Source organism: Cebus imitator, unplaced genomic scaffold (genome assembly GCF_001604975.1).
Source record: "Cebus imitator isolate Cc_AM_T3 unplaced genomic scaffold, Cebus_imitator-1.0 Scaffold3, whole genome shotgun sequence".
Lineage (NCBI taxonomy): Eukaryota > Metazoa > Chordata > Mammalia > Primates > Cebidae > Cebus > Cebus imitator.
Window position 1 is genome coordinate 5,039,697 of NW_016107318.1, and position 24,632 is coordinate 5,064,328.

The following is a 24,632-nucleotide window of genomic DNA, read 5'->3' on the forward strand; positions in this document are numbered from 1 at the left end:
AAAAAAAAAAAAAAATTATTTAACTAGAAATAACATAAGTCTGCCTCTGGCCATCTTGGCCTACAACATGAGTCTTAACTGTCCTTTATCAGTCTTTATTCTGATAAATTATGGCTTTGTCTTTTATTTGTTTTGCTTTTATTTAGGATCAAGCAGAACAATTCTTTAGAAGCGGCCATACAAACAACTGGGCTGTTCTGGTAAGTATGCTGTAAAAGTATTCCTTGCTGTTCACATTAGATATGTGTCTGAGAAATTTGTGTGAATCAAATTTTTGAAAATAAAATTTATTTTTGTCCATTGTATATCAGAAATTTGTTATTTTGATTTGGCTATATTTTAAATTGACCACATCAGCTATAATATTCTAGTAATATTCTTTGTCCTCAGAATATATGTCAAGTGGTGACCTGAAAAATAAATGTAAGAATAAATTAGGAGTGCTATTATTAAAGGAAACATTTTATAAAAGGTAGAATTATTTTAATGCTGGAACTACTAATTGTATTTCTTATCTATAGTATTAGTTTATAGATACTCTCTGTATAGTTTATGCTTTTTAAAAATTTTTTTCTGGCCGGGCGCGGTGGCTCACGCCTGTAATCCCAGCACTTTGGGAGCCTGAGGCGGGTGGATCACGAGGTCAAGAGATTGAGACCATCCTGGTCAACGTGGTGAAACCCTGTCTCTACTAAAAATACAGAAAATTAGCTGGGCATGGTGGCACATGCCTGTAATCCCAGCTACTCAGGAGGCTGAGGCAGGAGAATTGCCTGAACCCAGGAGGCAGAGGTTGTGGTGAGACGAGATCGCGCCATTGCACTCCAGCCTGGGTAACGAGCGAAACTCCGTCTCAAAAAAAGGGAAAAAAAAAATTTTTTTTTCTGTTTTTTTTTCTGCTTATAAAAATAATGATCACTGTAGAAAGTTCAAATTATACAGAAAAGCTTAAAGAAGGCAGACTAATTTTGTTATGTGAATTTCATCTCAATTAAAGAAGACAGGGAAAATGACTTCAAGTCTCACATCCAGAGTTAATATTTTTTGAACATTCTTCTAATTCTTTCTTCATATGTAAGCATAAAGATACATAGTCATATAATTTTATATAATTGGGATCATATTATACCGGCTATTTTGCAACACCTTAGCATATCTTAGGGATATTTCCTTGCCAGTAGGTATGGAGATACATAATCTTTTCCAAAAGCTGTATTTTCTTCCATTTTGTGAATGTACTGTGACCTCCAGTTTATGGGCATTTAGAGTATAAATTTTTCACTATTGTAAACAGGGCTATGTTGAATGTTCTTATACATATAACTTTGTGACTTGACAAAGTTACTAAAAATTCCTGAAAAAAAAAAAAAACTGCTAAAGAAAAGGAGAGAGGTTTTCAACGTCCACTTTAAAGTAAGGAGAACTATTGGAAGCAAGGCCATGATCTACCAATTTGACAGGGTAAACTTTCCTTACAGGATATTAAGAGTTCCTCCATGTTCAAGAGGGAATAACTGCCTATGTGCAGACTACCAGTTGCCAAAGGGCTTATCCCAGTGAAAGCCTCTGCCCTACTGAAGCTTACATTGTTTTGGAGAAAGACAGATGATTAGTAATACACTTAATAAATAAGTTAATTATATATATAATTTAAGAAAAGACTGTTAGCTTATACTGACCCACACATGAAACCCTTCCTTGCTCTGTGAAACCTCTAACTAAACCTCTCTTTCAATTTCAGTAACCTGGGATTCAGATTAAAAAAAAAAGATGAAAAAGAAACATCCCAACTTAGCCTCCCAAGTAGCTAGAACTATAACCACAAACGACCACACCTTGCTAAATTTTACATTTTTTTGTGGAGACTGGGGCTTCTCTGTGTTGCCCAGGCCAGTCTTTAACTCCTAGCCTCAAGTGATCCCATCCACCCTGGCCTCCCAGACTGCTAGGATTATAGGTGTGAGCTACTGTGTCCAGCCAGAATTTTATGGTATTTTTTGACATATGGAATTTCACATTTTTATGTAGTCAAAAATTTAGTCTTTTCCTGATTGGATTCCAGACTGAAAATTTAGTAAAAAAAAAAACATGTAGTTCCTTTCTATTTGGCAGGGGCAAGAACACTTATGCTGTTCTCAAAATTGTCATTATACCTACTAAAAGCACAGGCATGTGATAGAAGCCAGGATTGTGCTTGGTAGATCTATTACCAAGTGATCCCAAATCTATGTTTACCTATCTTAGAATGGGTTCTCAATAACACTAACTTTGGAGGCATGGAATTAGATTTTCCTAGCACCTTTAATATAATTCTTAGGAATTTTTTTTAAACTATAAAACTTGGTTGAATTGTTTTGAGTTTTCTCTTCAGTTCAGTAGCTTCTTTATAATGAGTTCTCTTATGTGCATTTACAATTGTTTTGTATGTTACATTTTATCCTCTGTATTACATTTCTCTCAACAAAGGAATCTATCTAAAGTGAAACAAATATTGTATAACCCAATGTAGTTGATTTTCTTCTCTATTCTGTAAAGAAATTATGGGCATGTGTTTGATTCTAAAGAATTTAATATTTTAGAAATAGGAATGTTATCGAGTCACAGAAATTGTGATAACTACATTGGTTCAAATTTGATTAAATTTCCCAAAGACATGCTTTTTCTTAAGCTGAATGGTCTTTTAAAATTATGAATCTCTTTGGAGAGATTAGTTTTACTGAAAATTCTTTTTTTTTTTTGAGTCAGAGTCTTGCTCTGTCACCAAGGCTGGAGTGCAGTGGTGCCAGGTTAAAGCAGTTCTCATGCCTCAGCCTCCCAAGTAGCTGGGACTACAGTTGTGCACCATCACTCCTGGCTAATTTTTGTATTTTTAGTGGAGGTGGGGTTTTGCCATATTGACCGGGCTGGTCTTGAATTCCTGGACCCAAGTGATCCACCCGCCTTGGCTTCCCCAAGTGTTGGTATTACAGGCATAAACCACGGAGGCTGGCCTTTACTGCCAATTCTTTATGTTTGCTGTTTTAAAGCCTGAATTATCATACTCTTTGTTTAGAGATCTCTGTATCCTACTTAAAGAAAAATACTCTGCAGCTCCATGATTAACTTTGATGCATTAAAATTATATTTTTGTTTTAATACTTTAGGTGTGTACATCCCGATTCTGGTTTAATTATCGACATGTTGCAAATACTCTTTCTGTTTATAGAAGTGTCAAGAGGCTAGGTATTCCTGACAGGTAAGAAGTCTTAATAAAGCTTAACTTTGAACTTCAGTGAAAATAACCCTGAGAGAATTGTTATTATATTTGTATTTTCGTATTATGTTTGAAAAAGTTTAAAAAAAAATCTGATTTGAAGTTTTTTGTTGTTGTTGTTAGAACATACTACTGTTTATACGTTAGATGTTACTTAAGACCGTAATGACAAATCATATAAAAGAATGGATGCTAAGGTTAAAAAAATTGGATGAAGTATAATTATTTAGTGCAATTTATTTAATTACTAAATGACTCAGGTTTTAAATTGCAGGTAATGGAGGGCAATTCAGACTGATTCGAGCAGACAAGGGATTTATTGAAAGTATATTGATTACCTTACCAAATTAGTTAGAAGGTTGTATCCTTAAATATAGGAACAAGGAAGCCTAGATATCAGAAGAGACATAGCCAAAAATCATGACCTAAAACAGTCTGGTGACAATAATAGAGGTGCAAGTTGCTGAAGCCTAGACTCCCCCGCTGCATAGCTGCTACTGTTTGTTTCCTTTGGAAACTTAATGTTGCTATTGCCTCCTGCTGCCAAAATTCAGCTTTGCTGTCCCAACTTCTTACTGTTTCTATCTCTATTTATAGAGGCCTTGGTGGGAATGTTATATTGGTAAAGTCTAGGTGCAACACCCATGTCTGTGCTGCAGGGTGACCAGAAGAACTAGTATATGGCATTGTTAGCTTCTGTGTAGGAAGGTGGGCTTTGCCTTACATGAAGACTCATAAAGTTGGAATTTTCTTACTTGTAGGAAGTGAGTTCAGGTAATAGGCAGTATCCCCACACCTTCAGTCAGATCATGTCTTCTACACTGTTTTGTCCATGATAGATTTGTGTTTCCTACTACTAAAGCAGCTATAGCAAGAAACTGCAGTCAATTCAGTTATTTAGGTTTGATTTATTTAGTACCAGTTAGTGTGGAAAGAGCTGTGTAGTCAGATATGACTGAAATCTGGCTTTAGTGATGATTTTTCTTCAAGCCACTTCACCATACTAAGCTTGTTTCTCATTTGTTACATGGTAATAATAGTAATTTTTTTTGTAGGATTCAAGTACTTACAGTAAAAACAAATAGAGATATACATAAAGTGCTGCAGGAACAGAAGGGAAGCAGTGAATGACTCAGGAAACAAAGTTATGTTACAGTCTATGTAAATAGATCACTTAAGTCTGAGTAACTGACAAAGCTATAATTTCCATATTTCATCTGGAAATCATGGCAACTAGATAATATTACTATTTTAAAATTACATTAAGTCTGAGAAGGAGGTTGATTTGTTACATGAAGTGTATAGATATACTTCTTGTCATTTGTCATTGGTTTTTCTCAAATAGGCCTACGTAGTTAGTTTTCGGTCCTTAACCGCTCTTGCGTCTATACTGGATATACTCTTCTAGAGAATCACTACGCATGGCTTGGCAATGGTTTTTCTTTGCTAAATTAATCTTTGTTCTAGGAATCAATCATTAAGATACATTTAAATGATTTAAGTTCGATTTGGAAGGAGCTTTTAGGAATAGACAATAGCAATAGGATGTATTTTGTATATTATGTTTAGTAGGTTTGTCCTTAGGTTTGTGAAAATGTTATTTAAAAGCTTATTTCTGTTTATCGATTGCTTATCTATAGCTGTGTTTATAAAGTCTTTGTTGTGGGGTGAATTAGGATTCAAACAGTTGCTGATTTAAGTCATTCGGTATTTAACAAGTAGAAATCAGTAGAAAAGATTCTGCTCAGCTGGTGTTGGGTAAATAAATAAATGTATGATTTGGAAATATTTTATCAGTTGTGCCAAGCAAACACAGTTTGTGTTTTAAAAGTAAAAATATTTATATCCCCTAAATTGTGTTAGTCCAGTGTTAGAAAATGTTAGTATGATATTAAAGACATTTTAATAAATAGGTTGCCAGAATTTTATATTATTATTTCAAAATATTGACTCAGGGAAAAGGGTTATTAATGGTTCTGGGAGAAAAATGCAAAGATAACACTCGTAAGACCTTCATAAGTGCTCTCTAGCTTGAGTATGACCAGTTTCTTATCCAAGTTCCACGCAGGTGAGGTTTCTGTACTTTGCGCCCACACTTTTTCTCTAACCTTATGGAGATTTTGTTTTTATTTGCCTGGTTTTAGCTTCCTAAAATGTTTCATTATTGTTAGGCAATTTTCTGTCCTCAATGAATTATTTTGGTCTAAATCCCTGTTTAGCTACCTTCAATATGTTTAATATAATTAAAATGAAGAAGAGGCATTAAATAGGGGTTAGGGTCTAAGGTTAGTATATAAAGCAAACATAGAGCCACAATTACTCCTGAAAGTTTATCAATTAGCACGTAAATTACAGTTTAGTGTTGTCTTTCATCACATCTACCACAGTGCTGTTACTATTTTCTTCATTTGAACACTGGATAAATGGTTTACTTATGATTAGAGCCATGTTTGTGAAAAAATATACGTATCTTTAACATTAGAATTGTATTCTGCATGCTGTGAGAAGCACATGGGAATTGAGGCTGACTGAGGGAATGTAGAATCATAGCTCCCATCTCATGTTTCCTCTAGGGAATAAATTCATTTAGCATTAGGTTGGGAGACGTGATCTGTCTCTGTCACTCTCTCTTTTGGCTGAGTGCATAAGATTTAGGTCACAGAGTAAAATGTCTGTATAATGTTTTAAAAAATAAGATTTAGTTTTACTGCAGTTTGGGTGGATGTGAGTTTATGTAGTGATTCCTGTCTGATGCTTGTTTCTGTAAAATCCAAGAACTTTTCTAAGTCCATCTAACACTTTTTTTCTTACTCTGTATTTCAGTTCTATGTGAGATTAATCTTCCTAGTTTAAAGCTTTTATTCTTCATTTCCCCTTACTCAAAGCTTTTTAGAGTATTTAAAATAAAGTTCAAATCCCTTATCCTGGTACTGAAGACTTTTTTGCAGTGTGATTCCAAATCTGACATTCTGTTCTTTTAGTTTCAATCTCTTATGCTCCAGCCATTTTCTTCTTCTTAGTCCCTGTATTGTCCTTCATTGTTTTGCACTTGTTGCTAATCTATAGTTCTTTCCCTTCTCCCTCCTCTTGTTTTCTGATGTCCAGATTAAATCCATGAATTCCCTGAAGCTTTCTTGCTTTCTTGCATAAATACTGTATTTGTTCTTCTCTTTTGGCACTTTGTTACATGGGTTGATGTCATATCTTCATGGCTGGATGTTATACTATATATTTCTCACAGTGCATTTCTTGATATATTGTTGCAGAGTGAACGAGTGAATGAATAGTGTGCTAAATACTTAGCTACTCATAGCTTAGTAGAACCTCCTTAGTCTAGAAGAGAAAGGAAACTTTTATGAATACTTACATTTTCCTAATCTTGTTTCTCAACTCCCACTGAGCTAACAGTGCTCTCTAGTGAGGTGTTTTTTTTTTTGTTTGTTTTTGTTTTTGTTTTGTTTTGTTTTTTTTTAAGACAGAGCCTTGTTCTATAGCCCAGACTGGAGTGCAGTGGACTGATCTTGGCTCACTGCAACCTCTGCCTCCCAGTTTCAAATGATTCTTGTGCCTCCGCCTCCTGAGTAGCTGAGAATACAGGCTTGTTTTTGTATTTTTAATAGAGACAGGGTTTTGCCATGTTGGCCAGGCTGGTCTCAAACTCCTGGCCTGAAGTGATCCACCCATCTTGGCCTCTCAAACTACTGGGATTATAGGTGTGAGCCATTGTGCCTGACTATAGTCAATTTTTATGAACTATCTTCTAACTTATGCTTGAGGGATCTATGGCTGGGGCAGTCTTACCAGACAGAGCACTTCAATTGATTTCTTTCTGTCAGAAATCTGCAAGAGTCTTGCTCAAAACAAGTCACCCCCAGCCTTACTTATTACCATTTAAGTTCCTTCAGAATGCATATGTTTTCTTTTTGTCCTTTGCCCCTTTTAACTTATTTCACAGTTAATAAATATTAGAATTAGAAGTAGGAGCTATTCGGTCAGTTATATAAATTCTGGTAATGTTTCTGTAAGTAGAAAAAGTCACTAATTGTTGTTGTTGTTTTTTAAAACACATTGGTCATATAGCTTTTACTGCTGCTCTTTATGCTGCTGTGGATTTGTCCTTATACATAAGAGAACACTGTCTGAAGTGGAGCATTAATAAGCCATTCAGCAATCTTACTGCATAGTAATTCCTTAAAATGCTTTTTTAAAAATACTTGTGACTTTCTGTTCAGTAACAACAGCCATTATAGATCTCTCTCCCTCTCCTGTAACACATTCACCGTCCACCATAATTCAGAGACTATGTTAGGAATTTTATAATGAATTATTTTATGTATTCCTGAGGCCTTTATGAGAGATTGTTTTTTCCCATTTTACATACTAAAAATAGTAAAAATGGTTGCTCAGAGTGGTTAAATGAATTGCTTAAGGCCAATTAAATATTAATAATTAAAAATAGGACCACAATTTGATTTCAGGTCTTCTGACTTTATGGCTAGACCATTTCTATTATAGCACAGCTGTCTTCTCCCCAAGAAATTATAGAAATTAATATTTATGTAACATTTACAACTAGTGAATTCTTTTAAAATACATTGTCTCATTTTTTTCTTATGAGAATCTATAGATATTAGTATAATTATGCACACTCATTAAATATCTTATTAAATTCTAAAACGTATATATGTTGAATGTGGTGACTAGGGAGTGTGTGAAACAGTTAATATTAAATAAATGTAAGGAATGCTTCTCTGATTTTCTCATTTTCTTTTTCATATTTTTATTTTTACTTTTGTCTAAGACATTATTATTTAATGCTTCATGTACCTCAATATACATTGTAGCTATGGTACATGCTTCTGTACTTCAGCAGCTTTGTAGCTGTTTATTCCCTGCTTCTAATCCCTTTCCCCCTCCAACTCATCCCACACATAACTGTTAGAATTGTTTCTCAGACACTGCTCTCATCTTTTCACTCCCACAATTAAGAACGTGCAGTAACTGTCGCCTTTTTAACAAATCCAAAATTTTCATCCAGCCTTTAGGCCTTAACTACTACTTTATTAATTCCAACTCACTACTTTCATTTGTTCATTAGTTATGACAATTACATAATATTTGTTTACTTTCATTTCTGTTTTTGATGATTTAGCACACCTAGAATTTAATAAGGTGTTTCAGTGATGAGTGCACATAATTATACCAATCTCTATAGAGTGTCATAAGAATGAAATTAGATAATATATATTAAAAGAATTTTCTAATTGTAAATGTTACATAAATATCAACTGTTGTAATTCTTGGGGAGAAGATCACCGTGATATAAATAAATGCTCTAGAACTTAGAACACCTAGAATATATTGTGTTCTTTTTTATCAAAATATCTTTTGTTCCTTTGTTTCTCTGTGTAGAACTTCATAGATTGCTCTGTATAGGGAGGTCACTAATTTTAAGCCATAATAATTAATTTATTAAAATTTCTAAATATATATATTTTACATTTATTATATTACTATTTAATGTTATTTTAATATGTCAATAATATTTTATGATTTTTGTCTCATTTTTTATGAACAAAAGAATTTTTCAGTCCTGTAATATGTTTTATAATTTGCAATGTACAATCATAGTTGCTGTGAAGATAATTTTAACTCATGCCTTTGAATGTCTTTCTCTTGTCTCCTGTCACTTCTCAACACTTTTTTTCTCACATACTTCTTAAAAATATAAATAATAATGTTTAAATAAGGATACTTATATATTCTGAACAATCTGTCATTTTATTCACATATTGGCAGCTGATCTGTCACTCTACATGATGTTCGTTGTGGAGAAGTGTATAATATCTTGAATGGAGAAACATTAAGAATAGTTAGGAAGTTGAATAGTGACAAGTTAAAAGGAGAATTTTGGCCACTACCTTCAGGCTTTTATGTTTAGATCAGAAGTAGGACCAATTTGCATGTCTTACAAAGACTATGAGTGGGTTTTATGAAGCACAGGGGAAATTTCTTTATTGATTTGTAAATAGATACGGAGATTTTGAGATACTGAAGAGAAAGATGATTATTCCTTCACCAATACCACAATGTCTTTACTATTGTTACCAACTTTATATCTTTTAACTTGATTTCCTTGACTTTTTTCTTTTTTAGAATGTTCTTGCTGATTCTTGGGTCTTGTTCTTCCATATTAATTTTGGAATTGGTTTGTCAAGTTCTTAATCCCTGTTGGGATTCTCATTTGCATTACAGTGAGTTTATAGATCAATTTAGAGAGCAGGGGCTTCTTTGGTATTAAGTCTTTCAATTTATGAACAGGTATATCTATTTAATTATAGGTTTAATATCATTCAAGTTTTATAATTTTTAAATTTTTCTCCGTAAACATCTTTGGTAGCTTTTTACAGTTTTCTTATTTTTTGTTGTTATTGTAAATGGTACCTTTCCAAAAATACATTTTCTAACTTTTGTTGCTGTGTATGCAGTTGATTTTTACATAGTGTTCCAGCAACTTGCTGAACTCCTATTAGTTCTAATAATTGACTGTAAATTTTTATTTTTGATAGCTGTAAAACCTTCACACAGTGAGTTTTCTTCCTTTCAAATCTTTGTACTTTTAAAACATTTTTTAATCTTCAAAAGATTTTTATATTTAAAAAATTTGGAATCAAAGTAATTTTTAAAGACCTCAAAACTAATAGTGCAGATAAATTCTTTATTTTATATATGAGACAAACATATTCTTGAGAGGTAAAGTGATGTTTACAGTCAGCGACTGCATAGTGGCAGACCTAATACTTGAAATGGGTATTGTGATTATATATGTGTGTGTGTGTGTGTGTATACAATATATACATACATATACACACACACATATAAATATATATATATACACATATATGTACGTATATGCATATACATATATATACAAGACCATTAGTGGGTTTTATGAAGCATAGGGGAATTTCTTTATTGATTTGTAAATAGATAGGGAGATTTTGAGATACCGAAGAGAAAAATGCTTATTCCTTCACCAATACCACAATGTCTTTACTATCTTTATATGTCTCTGTGTGTGTGTGTGTGTGTGTGTGTGTGTGTGTGTGTATGTATGTTTTTTGAGATGGAATCTCCCTCTGTGGCCAGGCTGGAGTGCAGTGGTGTGATCTTGGCTCACTGCAGCCTCTGCCTCCCAGGTTCAAACGATTCTCCTGCCTTAGCCTCTGGAGTAGCTGGTATTTCAGATGCGTGCCACCACGCCCAGCTAATTTTTGTATTTTTAGTAGAGACAGGTTTCACCATTTCAGCCAGGATGGTCTCAATCTCTTGACCTTGTGATCTGCACACTTTGGCCACCTGAAGTGCTGGGATTACAGATGTGAGCCACTGTGTCTGCTTTGTGATTTTATTATACTATGTTGCTGAATTCATCAGTGTAAATAAAGGAAATAATAAAATGGTTAAATGAAAGCAGTTCACTAAAAATAAAGATAAATGCTGATATGCTTTATGAAGTTGATATTTGCATGGTAATTTTTATTTGATTTACTATTAAATAATCTAACAATGTTACCAAAATTACAGTAGCCTATCTTCAGAGCTTTTTCCTGTAATAAGCTTTCTTTAGAACTATTTATTTCAATTTGAGGATAACTCAGCAAACTATTTTCATTTTCACTTTGGTATTCCTAATAAGGTGAACATATTGGTGTCTTATATCTAGTATTTATGTCATAATGTGCAATAACTTGGTTTCCTGTAATGGCTTTGTTAAATAACTTTGTTTAGTGGTTGCTTTAAAATAAATTATAAACTAGTTTAAAATTTGGGTACTTTCAAGAATTGTGTAAATTTAAGAATATGATAACTTAGATGGGAGGCAGTTAATAGTGTTTCAGAATATAGGCCCCAAAGGCAGACTACTTTAGTTTAAATTGTGGTTCTGTTAGTGAGTTAGACTAGACCACAAAGCCTTGTTCCAGAGATGGGCAAGAATGATGACTTGACTTAAGTTGCTTTTGCTCAGATTACTATCAAAACAACAAAGAAATGATACAAAGGATATATGTGATGAGGACATGAGTGGCTGCAGTGCCCCTCTACTTCCCTTGTTTCTCACTGTGGTGATTGTGAAGTTCAGCAGTTGGCTCAGCCTGCAGAGACTAAGAAATCAGACAGGCCAGAGAAATTCAGAATAGTCATTAGTCACCTGAAGTTCTACCTAAACGTTAGGCCTGGGCACTTAAAGTTCTACCTATTATTACATAAGATGATACTTCTCTGTGCCTGAGGTTCATGTTTACATGTTTTACTTCTTTGCGTATCACCAGGCCTTCAATAAACCTGGAAATAGCCTGAGAATGTCACTCTTAGTTTTTTGATCTTTGAAAAAATTAATCTCTCTTGTTCCAAGTTCTGTCATCTGTGACAATACTTAACAGGGAAACAATACTTAAAGGTGGTGAGTATTGTTGGTTGGCTGGCCTAACTGTAATTCCCAGCTTCGTTCTCCTTTGCTTCATTATACAATCTCCTGAATCAGCCTATCATGTTTTCTAATTACGTTGATTGCATTGGTTTAGCATTAACTGATTTGGCCTTAATTTACTGATGCCAAATACTAGTTTTATTATTACTGTGAGAGTGTTAATTATCATAAGAAAGATCATAAAAAAGCATATACAAAAATTAAGTCAAGATGGATTAAAGATTTAAAGGTAAAATTTCCAACTAAACATTCTAGAAGACATAGGAAATACAATTCTGGATGCTGGCCTTGGCAAATAATTCATGGCTAAGTCCTCAAAAGCAATTGCAATAAAAATATAAGTTGCCAGGTGGGACCTAATTAAAATAAAGAGCTTCTGCACAGGAAAAGAAACTATCAACAGAGTAAACAGACAACCTACAGAATGGGAGAAAATGTCTTCAAACTATGCATCTGATAAAGGTCTAATACCAGAATCTATAAGGAACTTAACCTAACAAGCAAAAGCAAATAATCTCTTTAAAAACGCGACAGAGGACATACAAAGACACTTTTTTTAAAAAAGGTATACAAACAGCCAACAAACATGAAAAAATGCTCAACATCGCTAATCATTAGAGAAATGCAAATCAAAACCACAGTGAGATACCATCTCACACCAGTCAGAATGACAATTATTAAAAAGTAAAAAAATAACAGATGTTGGCAAGGCTGCAGAGAAGAGGAAATGCCTTTACATTGTTGGTAGGAATGTAAATTAGTTCAGTTACTGTGGAAAACAGTTTAGAGATTTCTCAAAGAACTTAAACTACCATTTTGACCCAGAAGTCCAATTATTGGTTATCTACCCAAAGGAATACAAATTGTCCTATCTTTAAAACACATGCACTCATATTTTCATTGCAGCACTGTTTACACTAGCAAAGGCATGGAATCAACCTACATGCCCATCAATGGTAGATTGGATAAAGAAAATGTGGTACATATATATCATGGAACACTATGCAGCCATGAAAAGAACAAAATCATGTCCTTTGCAGCAAGATGGATACAGCTGGAGACCATTGTCCTAAGTGAATTAATACAGGAGCAGAAAACCAAATACTACAATATTCTTACTTGTAAGTGTGAGAGCTGAACATTTAGTATACATGCACATAAATATGGGGACCTCTAGAGGTGGGGGGGATGGCAAAGGCTGAAAAACTTCCTATTGAATACTATGCTTAGTACCTGGGTGACAGGATCATTTGTACCCCAAACCTCAGTATTATACAATATACCCATGTAGCAAACCTACATATGTATAACCTGAATGCAAAATAAAAGTCAAAATTATATATATATATAATTTAAATATATATGTATCTAGATTCTATATATTCTATGTATGTGAAAGCTCATAAAAAGTAAAACCATTTTTCGTGATGACTTGCCTACAGACTACACAACAATAATAAGCCTATTAGCAAGGGAAGGAGAAAGAAGCAGGTGTTTGCAGAATAACTAGTCACGTTAGCACATTAGTGGCAAAATACCGGAGCCCATGAAGTTCCACCAATTGTTATGTTGATATATTAGAACTACTTTTGAGTTTTAATCTCTGTAAGGCCTTATTCTTGAATTTCCATAAAGCTGTGTGCCATTTTAATAGTCATTCTTCAGTCTTTTTTTTCTTTCCAACTTTTAGGTTCAGGAGGTACATATGCAGATTTGTTATATGGGTAAATTGTACGTCACAAGGTTTGGTGTACAAATTGTTTTGTCACCCAGATAATAAACATAGTACCCAAAAGGTAGTTATTTGATCACCACCCTCCACCCACTGAAGGTTCTAGTGTTTGTTGTTTCCTTCTTTGTGTTCCTGTGTATCCATGTTTAGCTCCCACTTACAAGTGAGAACATGTGGCATTTGGTTTTCAGTTCCTGCGTTAATTTGCTTAGGATAATGGCCTGTAGCTTCATCTGTGTTGCTGCAAAGGGCATACTTGTTTTTTAATGGCTGTGTAGTATTTCATGGTGTATATGTACCACGTTTTCTTTATCCAGTCCACTGTTTATGGGCACCAAGGTTGCTGTTATATATATCCCTTACATAATAACAAAGTAAAGTGACTTATATTCCTTTGGGTATGTGCCTAGTAATGGAATTGCTAGGTTGAGTGGTAGTTTAAGTTCTTTGAGAAATCTCCAAACTGCTTTTCACAGTGGCTGGATTAATTTACATTCCCACCAGCAATGTATAAGCATTCCCTTTTCTCCACAACCCTGCCAGCATCTGTTCTTTTTTGACTTTCATATTGGTCATTCTAACCAGCCTGAGATAGTATCTTACTGTGGTTTTGATTTGCATTTCTCTAATGATTAGTGAGCATTTTTTTCTATGTTTGTTGGCTGTCTTCTTTTGAGGAGTGTCTGTTCATGTTCTTTGCCTAGTTTTAAATAAGGTTGTTTATTTTTTGCTCATTAATTTTTTAAAGTGCCTTACAGATTCTGGAGCTTTAAAACTTTGTCAGATGCTAGTTTGCAGACATTTTCTCCCAGTCTGTAGATTGTCCATTTACTCTGCTGATGGTTTCTTTTCCTGTGTAGGAGCTCATTATTTTAATTAGGTCCCATTCATCAATTTTTGTTTTAGTTGCAGTTGCTTTTGGTATCTGCATCATGAAATCTTTGCCAGGGCCTATGTCCAGAAAGGTATTTCCTTCTTTCTTGATCTAGCTTTATAGAGATTCCTTGCAATTATAAATAATAACTAGGCTGGGCGCAGTGGCTCATGCCTGTAATCCCTGCACTTTGGGAGGCTGAGGCAGGTGGATCACAAAGTCAAGAGATTGAGACCATTCTGGCCAACATAGTGAAACCTCGTACCTACTAAAAATACATAAATTATGGGTGTGGTGGTGCATGCCTATAGTCCCAGCTACTTGGGAGGATGAGGCAGGAGAATCACTTGAACCTGGGAGGTGGAGGTTGCAGTAAGCCGAGATCATGCCACTGCACTCCAGCCTGGTGACAGAGCAAGATTCTGTCTCAAAAACAACAACAACAACAAAAAAAACTAAAATAAATATTAAAATACAGTAAAGGGTTAACAAAGCTCTTTCCTTCTGTGTAAGAATTTGATTTTTGTTCACTTTCTTTGTTCCCTTGGAAATATGATAAAGCAAGCAACGTTGCTTGTGGTAAAAATGTTCCCTCATTCATTAGATGACTACAACTAGAGTAGGACAAATAAATGACGAATGACTGAAGAGAAAGACATATCTTTGGGCTTTCCTGAGTGCAATGATTCTTATACGTGAGTCTGTTCCTTTTAGACATCCAGAAAACTATATTTACGGAGTTGTTACATAAGACACAAACTCCAGTGTGGCATGAGGCTTCTAAGCAAAGGTGGATATTCTGGTCATCTACTGTAATTCTCATTTTCTGATGCCTGAGTTGTCACTGGAAAGACCAAAGAAGGAACACACACACATGTACACTCATGCCACACTATCAGATAACAGTCCGATGGAAACTGTTCTTACTCTGTCATGTTATATCTGACTCTTTAAAGGAAGTTAAAAGGATAAGTGCAATTAACATTTGTGAAAAGAATTTGCTTTCTTTGGAGCAAAGATATTTCACAGAGTTTTATATTAATGGTTTCTAAGAATTTGGCCTGAGCATGAGTGGGAAGTTACTCAATTCAGTAAAAGGTACCCTGACGTTAAATCCTTACATCTGTCGCTTAACTCACATATTTAAAATGGTATCCATCTCTAAGCCTTCAAATCATGAAATTCAGATATGTTTTTGGAAAGTAAAACCTATATTAATCGGAACTTAATTTACCTAACCTGTCAACTTTTCACTGTGCAGGATATCTATCTAAAGAAAAGAAGCAAAGGACAATCAAATAAGATCTTATTAGGGAGCTTGTTTTTAGGACTAATGTATTTTATTCCTAAATGTATTTTAACACTTATTCTGTATTTTTTCCCCCATAACAGCCCTCACCCTACCAGTCAGGGAGCCAGTGTGGGGGTTCTGCCAGCCGTTAAGAATGTCTGTGCCAATTATGCATTCTGGCACTGGGGAAATGACCACAGGGTGAGTCTGGGGATCCACTGGACACACTATAAGTCAGATCTGAGCTATAACTCCATTAATGACCTGTCCTGCATGAGCCTTTACTTTAACCGGAGGACCACAATGGTGTTTTGGGTCCATTGGAGTCAACTTCAGCTCAGAGTCAGTGTCCAGCAGTTCTTGAAACGTTTGATTATTTCCCTTTCCACAATGCACAGTTACCCTGGTAAAAGGCTGGAGGTCTCCTTGGGGAAGGATAGGAGAAAGATTCACTGTATGAACTGTTGATTATGTTGTGGGTTCCTACCTCAAGGGGATCTGTCCTTCCCTTCATTCCAGGGGTTCTAGGTCCGTAAACTGGCCCAAGTCTGGAAATTGATTGAAGGGCCATGATTCTCTGTTTTTATGATTCAAATTAGTCTTTTGTTCATTTGACCTTGAAAATTTCTGCCATCACTGTTGGCTCAGGCAGCGCAGGTTTATCTCCTCTGACAAAGGCTGATGGTAGCATGAGTCAGGAGGGGATGTTGCCACTACTGGGGATGGGGAAGCTGTTTCTTCTGGCAATAAAAGTTCATCAGAGTTTACAAACTCAGTGTCCCCAGCTCCATCATGGTCCTCCACATGGCCCCATTCCAAGTTGCAGGATCTAATTCTTTTCCAGTCAATGCTCTCACTTTAACAATAGACATCTGGCAAGGCTATGCATGCACCTTTCATTGCAGGTAAGCCACTTGCATGATAAGAGCTTGTATCTGTTTTTCCATAATTTCAGCTCTTTCTCTACCGGAGATAGAGAGCAATCTGGGCAATCTTAGCAGATTTGAGGCTCAGTATCTGCTTCTGAAACCAGGAGACAGAATCCCTGAGTTCATTTTTTTTTTTAATCTCATTGTCCACTGAGCTTAAGAACAAGCAACCAGCTTTGTTATGTTCCTTGGTTCTTCATATATGGTCAAAGGTATTATGTATAGAGTTACTAAATGCCTTGGCTCATGAGCAGGCAATCAGGAGTGTCAAATACATTTAGTTTGCACAACAGTTTATGCCAAGGACTGTCAGTGTCCTCCATACTATTAGAAGTAGAGTCCTTAGCGTTTTGGGGTCTAATCATGTTAAGCAGCCAAATCCAGAAACTCGAAAACCAACGAATATTCTGTTCCTCTAGGATCATTCCTGGTACCAAAATCTATATTAGTCAAGGTTCTCTAGAGGAACAGAACTAATAGGATGCCATATATAAATATATATAAACACTTAATAAACTCCCTTTATACATATATATATAAACCCCTTTATATATATATATATATATAAACTCCCCTTTATTATATATATATTTATAAATGAGTTCATATATATATAAAATAAAAGGGAGTTCATTAAGTGTGTGTGTGTATATATGTGTATAAACACCTTTATATATATAATAATAAAAGGGAGTTTATTAAATATATACATAGAAACACACACACACACATATATATATATGTATAATAAAGGGGACTTTATTAAGTGTTAAGGGGAGTTTATTAAGTGTTAACTTACACAATTACAAGGTCCCTCAATAGCCTGTCTGCAAGCTGAAGAGCAAGGAGAGCCAGTCTGAGTCACAAAACTGAAGAACTTGGAGTCCGATATCTGAGGGCAGATAGCATCCAGCAGAGGAGAAAGATGAAGTCTTAGAGGCTAGGCCAGCCTTTTCACGTTTTTTCTGCCTTCTTTATGTTCTAGCCACACTGGCAGCTGATTCGATGGTGCTCACCCAGATTAAAGGTGGGTGTGCCTTTCCCAGCCTCAAACGTTAACTCAAGTGTTAGACTGAAGTGTTAATCTCCTTTGGCAACTCCCTCACAGACACACCCAGGATCAATACTTTGTATTCATCAAGTTGACACTCAGTAGTAATCATCACAGGGGTGCTCAATAAATGTTAGTTATTATCTTTGTTATACTCAACCACATGTAACTTTAAATATAGGAGTCTATAGCTAGCTAGGTCTACCTTCATGTAATTTGTCTCTATGATAACATGTCTGCTTATTGATGGGTCTTCCTGTCTGCAGTGCAATTTTTTCAGTTTTTACTTCTGATAATATAAGTACAAAATACCTGGAATCATAGTCAAAGAATGCTACTTGTTCAACATTTGGCAAATTGAAAGTAATTTAGAAAATCTTGTTGGTCAAGCATCTGTGGTTAGCAGATTTGTTATGATGAATTTCACAGTGTATTGGTGGTTAGAGTTGTTGACTTGAAGTCCTCAAGACATGGGAGAGGCGGAGGAAGAAAAACCAAAAAGTAATTTAACCTGACATTAAGCTACTGATTAGCTTGATTTGTTGAATATTTGCTTGGCCTGATTACATTGCTGTAGAACCAATAATCTACAGAGTATCCTTAATAATTTATGTCGGTGGGGGTGGGGGGGGCGGGAAGCAACACCTATGAGGCAGAAACCCAGACATTTAAGAGGGCATCAAAGATTCCTGTGACCCTCATGTCTCCTGCTGTGTTAATTTCAGTTACTATTCTAGTTTGGATGATGCTTTTCTTGAAGGTAAGCCTGGAGATCTTCTAGTAGCTAACAATGCTGTAAGGTAGTATGTGATTAGGCATGACTATGGAATATAATATATATTCTTATAGTATATATTATCATATATAACATTTTTAAGAAAACAGTTTAAAAACATTTTGACCAAAACAATGTATTTAAATTTCCATTCAGTGAAAATTTTTTATTAAGGTAATATCAGATGATATCAAATGAAAGTTGTGTTTTTTGAAATTTTGCACTCTAATGGTCCGGGATTGTGAAGGATCATTCATCTATTTAAAATATATATATATATTTTTAATCTACTGGTCACTAGTTCCTGATTGAGCTGCAGAAGAATTTTAGGGAGGCAGGTAAAGAATGCAACCCTGATGCACGGCTTACCTGGTTTTTCAGTATTTGGGAAACATAATAATGGGAAAATATTATTTTAGGCCATTTTTTCTTCAAATATGTTTATCAAATTGGGCTTCATGACTACTTTTTTGAGAAGCTTTAACCTTTCATTTTTATATTGATGATGATCTTAAAAAAAAATCTATATCGGCATGATCCAGATACTCTATTTAGATGAAATAACCAAAAAGTGGTAAGGGAAGAAAATATTACCAGTTTTCTTTGTTTTTATATAGGAAAAAAGAAAGAAATTCTGCTTCGGTGAAAGGAAAATAAACCTTGGGGCCCCAAAATTACTAAGCTAAAGGGAAAAGTCAAGCTGGGAACTGCTTAGGGCAAACTGCCTCCCATTCTATTCAAAGTCATCCCTCTGCTCACTGAGATAAATGCATATCTGATTGCCACCTTGGAAAGGCTAATCAGAAACTCAAAAGAATGCAAGCATTTGCCTCTTGTCTTCCTATGACCTGGAAGCCCCTTCCCCACTTGGAGTTGTCCTGCCTTTCCGTTCCTAACCAATGTTCATCCTACATATGTTGATTGATGTCTTATGTCTCCCTAAAATGTCTAAAAACCAAGTTGTGCTCTAACCACCTTGGGCACATGTTGGCAGGACCTCCTGAGGCTTTGTCAGGGGCCCACGTCCTTAACTTTGGCAAAATAAACGGCCTAAATTGACCGAGCTCTGTCTCAGTTTTTGGGGGTTCACACGTCACTAATATTTATTATATACTTAAAGTAGTAAATATGTATGACTTATAAATAAGTAGATATGTATGTATATATGTGCCCTTCCGTTTTTTTAAACTAATAAGAATGCATGATTTTGAAAATGTGGAACCTATTTATGTAAATAACTACTGTGTAACTAGACTTGCTATGCAATTTCAGTGCCCACTTTTTCCTGTTGCTGAGAGAAGGCCGTTATTACATATGCTGTGTTTTGTGAAGTAGGTTTTGCAGGGGCTTGAAAAGTATAAAGTGTGAGTTAATCATCACGCGTGGTAGAATAGGCTTGCCAAATTGTGAGAGTAACATATTCTTGTATGTATTGGAGAAATTTTGGGAATTTTGTATTCATCTTGATACAAAACAACTTGTTATTGTTATTTATAGGAATGTAGTAGTATGTCCTCAGTGTGTTTTTTTTTTGAGTCTTTATTTCAGCAGTGACTGACTTGACACTTATTCAGTGCAGATTTAAATAACTGCTGTGATGTTAACCTGGTATTCAAGTAAAAAAGACACTTTGAGTTATCAAGTGAGACCTTATTATAAATGCCAAAGAATGTTTATTGGCAAAAGCTTATGTAAATATAAGATCTGATTGTCCTGAATAGTAAACAGAACCTGTAAATTACGAATTACATAGCATACACCATACTTTCATGAACAGACATTATATAATCAAATTATGTTTATAGTGTATTAAAGAAAAACTTCAGCCGAATTAAATTTAAAGGAGTTTAACTGAACAATGAACGATGCATGAATCAGGCAGCCCTCACAATCACAGTAGATTCAGAGAGACTCCAGAGCAGCCACGTGGTGGAAGAAGATTTATAGACAAAATAAGGGAAGTGAGGTACAGAAATTGGAAATGAGTACAGGAACAACTGGATTGGTTACAGCTCAGCTTTTACCTTATTTGAACACAGTGTGAGAACTCAGCAGTGTATGAGTGAAGTATGACTGCTGGCATTGGTCAAGACTCACCTATTGTTACAGGTGCATACTCCTAAATTAGGTTTTCAGTCTTGTGTACCTGTTAAGTTAGGTTGCAGTTTGTCCACAGTGACTCAACTATAGAAGTACAGAGTCCTTTTCAGACCACATTTAGTTCACTTTACCAATTCCCCCCTTTTGGTTATTTTCTCAAATTTGAGAGATTGACCAAAACTTTAGTCATTAATGTCACTGTCACCATCTTAAATTTACTTATTTGGTCTTGAAACTCACTGGGAAACAGTAGAACAGTGAGTTTTGCAAAGGCAGGAATAAGGACTGAGTAGAGAGTAACTTCTTATGTTGGAACGTCCTATTGACAGGAGAAAAATAAAACCTGGTCTGTTCTAATATCTATGTATTTCCTTAGAGTCTTAATTTTGTTGTCCCATTTAGCATAAGCAACTCCATTTTGGTTTATTTTGATCTGTTGGGGTCTAGCGCATGAGCTAAGCCCAAAACAATGAACACCCAACTTAATTTTGTTTACCCCTTTTTAGTCAGCTTCTCACTTAGGTGAGAGTGTGACCAAAACTTGAGGCCTTAGTGCTACTCTTAGTTAGCATCATACTGGGTTTCTGGTCTCAGCATGTCATTCATAGGTTACGGTGTCCTCATGGTTAAACATTTCTTTCAGTTCTTGTCATTCCAGTTGAAAAGAGGCCATTTGACATTTTAGAGATGGTTGCAAGTAAACATTTAAAATCTTTGAGAGAATGCAGCACACCAGGTAGACGATTATTATAACTATCAGGAGAACAATATGATGACTGGAGTATGCTACTACTCAGGGTCCCCATAAACCAAGCCACCTAAAATCAAATAGATTAAAGAATGAGCTAAAGAGTCTACTCACTTAACTAAGCAGTCTCTTCATTAATCCCCTACAAGTGAATCTCTATAATCTACATTTGATGTATTTCTCCACAGGCCACAAGTGCCAGCAGCTGCAGAGATACTTTTCCATTTAGCCAATTTTGTTATTTAGCATAACTTTCAAAAGAGAATTTAAAGTCTGTTGTGTAACTATGTACATTACAATAGAATCTGCTATAGAGCCTATCATTAAGGATACATTTCTAATCATTGTCTTTTTTACTGCAAACTGTGGAAAAAGGACCTAACAAATGATGGCCTTCTAGAATTGTGAAGGCCTCCTGGCAATGTTCTCTTTAACTTGTGATGTGAGTTAAGAGGAGTGAACCAATGTTGTGTTTCTGACTGATTATGAGGCAATGTATATACCGTCAAAGTTTCTCATGTACATTGGGCCTTCATTTTTTATCTGTCAAGGTATAAGGTTATCCATATATAAGGATGGCTGTAAGATCCTTCACAAATAAAGGTATATCCGTGAGTGTACACAAGGGACCCCCTTTTTATTTCTATTGTTCATAGAGGCATAAACGGGAAAAAAACATTCAAAGATAAGAGTGTCATGATAGTAGAGAAGTCTATTTGTGATCTTGGGAAAAGCTGTCATCTTGGGGAAAGATGCCATCTTCTTCTAGGGAGAAACTTTACTGGTTAGCTTAACTGTAAGGGTGCCAATGGGTGTACAGTTCCAAGAATGTGGAGGTAACTTTCCCTGTTGTGAGATTATGAACCCAAAGTTCAAGGTTCTAAAGTTTTTTTGAAGTGTGGATGGCATGGATAGTCTTTCTCTGATGTTTTCAGAAGATCCAATCTTCGGGTTCTAGACTGTGAAGGGATTGACTGTCCTCAATGAACTATAAAAAGCTTTCTTTACCTGATGAAAATACACTGTAGCATAATATATGTTATAACATCAGCCCACGTGCATGGGAGAGCTTTTATACAACCAGAAAGCATGCATTGAAAATGACAATTGAATGAAATCCCTTTATAAAATGTTTAAATGGCCCATCGGGTAACCAAATATACCTGAAGCTTTGATTGTTTTCCCAGGAATATAGGTTTGATAAGCCAAACATTGGTTATAAACTATTTTAGCAATTTATAAGTTACCACACCGATATATTTAATTTGAATTATTTTCTCTTTTCTGTGATGTTTTGGAATGCATAACTTTTAATAACAAAAGTTTTAAGGACTCAGGAAGGACAAGGTTCTTTAAGAGTCCAAGAGTCCAAGCTTAACATTGGACTTAAGTTGTCTTGGATACCAGTTGTGTTTTCCAATTTAGGTGCATAACATTGATAACTAACTGATGGTTTATCATAGGTAATTTGACTTATGTTATCGGAAACATGTATTCACGAGTGCTTTTCAGGGTTCTTTCCATCCTTTCATGAACCTTCTAAAAGACACCATATTCTAGGATTTTGGGTGCTTGTGAAGTTTTTAGAAACTGCACCAGCATTAAGTAATTAACTGAAAATGACTTTAATGCATAGTTAAAAACACAGTTGACAAGAAAATTTGTTTATTCCTGTGGTCTGTAATAATGTAATGTAACCGTGATTATAATTGATAGCATGTACTTAGACATATTAGAATTTTAGAAATCCCATACAATTTTGGAACATATTGATGACATACATTAAAATATAACCTAAAGAAGGCTAAGCATTATTTTTTATTTTTACAATGCTTCCCAAATAACATGTCAAATAATTCTGTTTACCTGTCTTTTGGATTCTTCAGGGGCCCTCTGTAGCATTCCAAAGTTAGAGGTTAGAAAAGATAATTTTGAAGCTGAAATTTGATTTTGGGAAGACTATTAAATATGTTAAAGGTTTAAAACACTTGATATCATGAAATACAATTCCAGGTCACCATAAGTCATTCATTTAGCCAAAATGATGACTTAAAGAATTTTTAAAAAGGCAAAAACCTTTTACTCATTAATAGAGGGAAGACTTAGCTTTCTAAACAATCTATCTCTTACATTTCCCTTCTTTTTTCCCCTAGTTTATTCCAAAGGCAAACGAAAGTCTTTCATTATCTTTTAATATTACATGAAAATCTTGTTCAAGAGAGAGCCAAATTTCACCATTTCATGTCTACTATTAATGTCAACCTCAATTATTAACAAAACTGTATAGACAAATTCATTAATCTTAATCACTTTAGCTAAAGGTGAGATTCTTACAAACCTTGCATAATCCTTCAGAATTTTTGTTAAAGAGCAGATCAGTGCTCTAAGAAAAACCTGTTATATTTTTATTTTAAAGTTCAATTTACGTAAAAACTTTAGCCAATATGTTTACATACAGAATGTCTTGTACAATTAATTTTTTTTTTTTTTTTGGGACGGAGTTTCTCTCTTGTTACCCAGGCTGGAGTGCAATGGCGCGATCTCGGCTCACCGCAACCTCAGCCACCTGGGTTCAGGCAATTCTCCTGCCTCAGCCTCCTGAGTAGCTGGGATTACAGGCACGCGCCACCATGCCCAGCTAATTTTTTTTTGTATTTTTAGTAGAGACGAGGTTTCACCATGTTGACCAGGATGGTCTCGATCTCTTGACCTCGTGATCCACCCGCCTCGGCCTCCCAAAGTGCTGGGATTACAGGCTTGAGCCACCGCGCCCGGCTTTTTTTTTAAACAGTCTTGCTCTGTCATCAGGCTGGAGCACAGTGGCGCAATCTTGGCTCGCTGCAACCTCCACGTCCCGGGTTCAAGCGATTCTTCCGCCTCAGCCTCCCGAGTATCTGGTACTACAGGCGTGTGCCAAATGCCTAACTAATTTTTGTATTTTTAGTAGAGACTGGGTTTCACCATGTTGGCAGGACGGTCTGGATCTCTTGACCTCGTGATCCACCCGCCTCGGCCTCCCAAAGTGCTGGGATTACAGGCGTGAGCCACCACGCCCAGACACAATTAATTTTTGTAAACTTTCCATGACTTGCTCAACCTTCAGCTTTGTCTTATCTAATTTAAAACAATCCTTTAACCCTCTATACTAGCAAAAAATTTATGTTTTCATGCTTTCTTATAATTTTTTTAACCAAAAACAAATTTTACTTTCCTTACACACCTTACGTGTAAAACTGGTTTTTCAGTAGGCTCAATTATATATTATAATGGTAGCTTATATATTATATATATATGGTAAGTTATATGTTATAATTTATATAATATATAAATTATATATTATAATTTATGCACCAAAGGTAATGTTTATCTTTGGTGCATAAATTTTCCT

General features: G+C 35.2%; 1 protein-coding gene across 1 annotated transcript in view; it reads left to right on the plus strand.

The window, feature by feature from the left end:
• The window catches only part of PIGK (phosphatidylinositol glycan anchor biosynthesis class K), a 117,206-nt gene that overhangs the window by 13,045 nt on the left and 79,529 nt on the right, over positions 1–24,632 (plus strand). The window contains exons 2-3 of the mRNA XM_017531433.1: positions 147–200; positions 3,144–3,235. Of these exons, the coding sequence (XP_017386922.1) occupies positions 147–200; positions 3,144–3,235 (146 nt within the window). The remainder of the gene's footprint in view (positions 1–146; positions 201–3,143; positions 3,236–24,632) is intronic.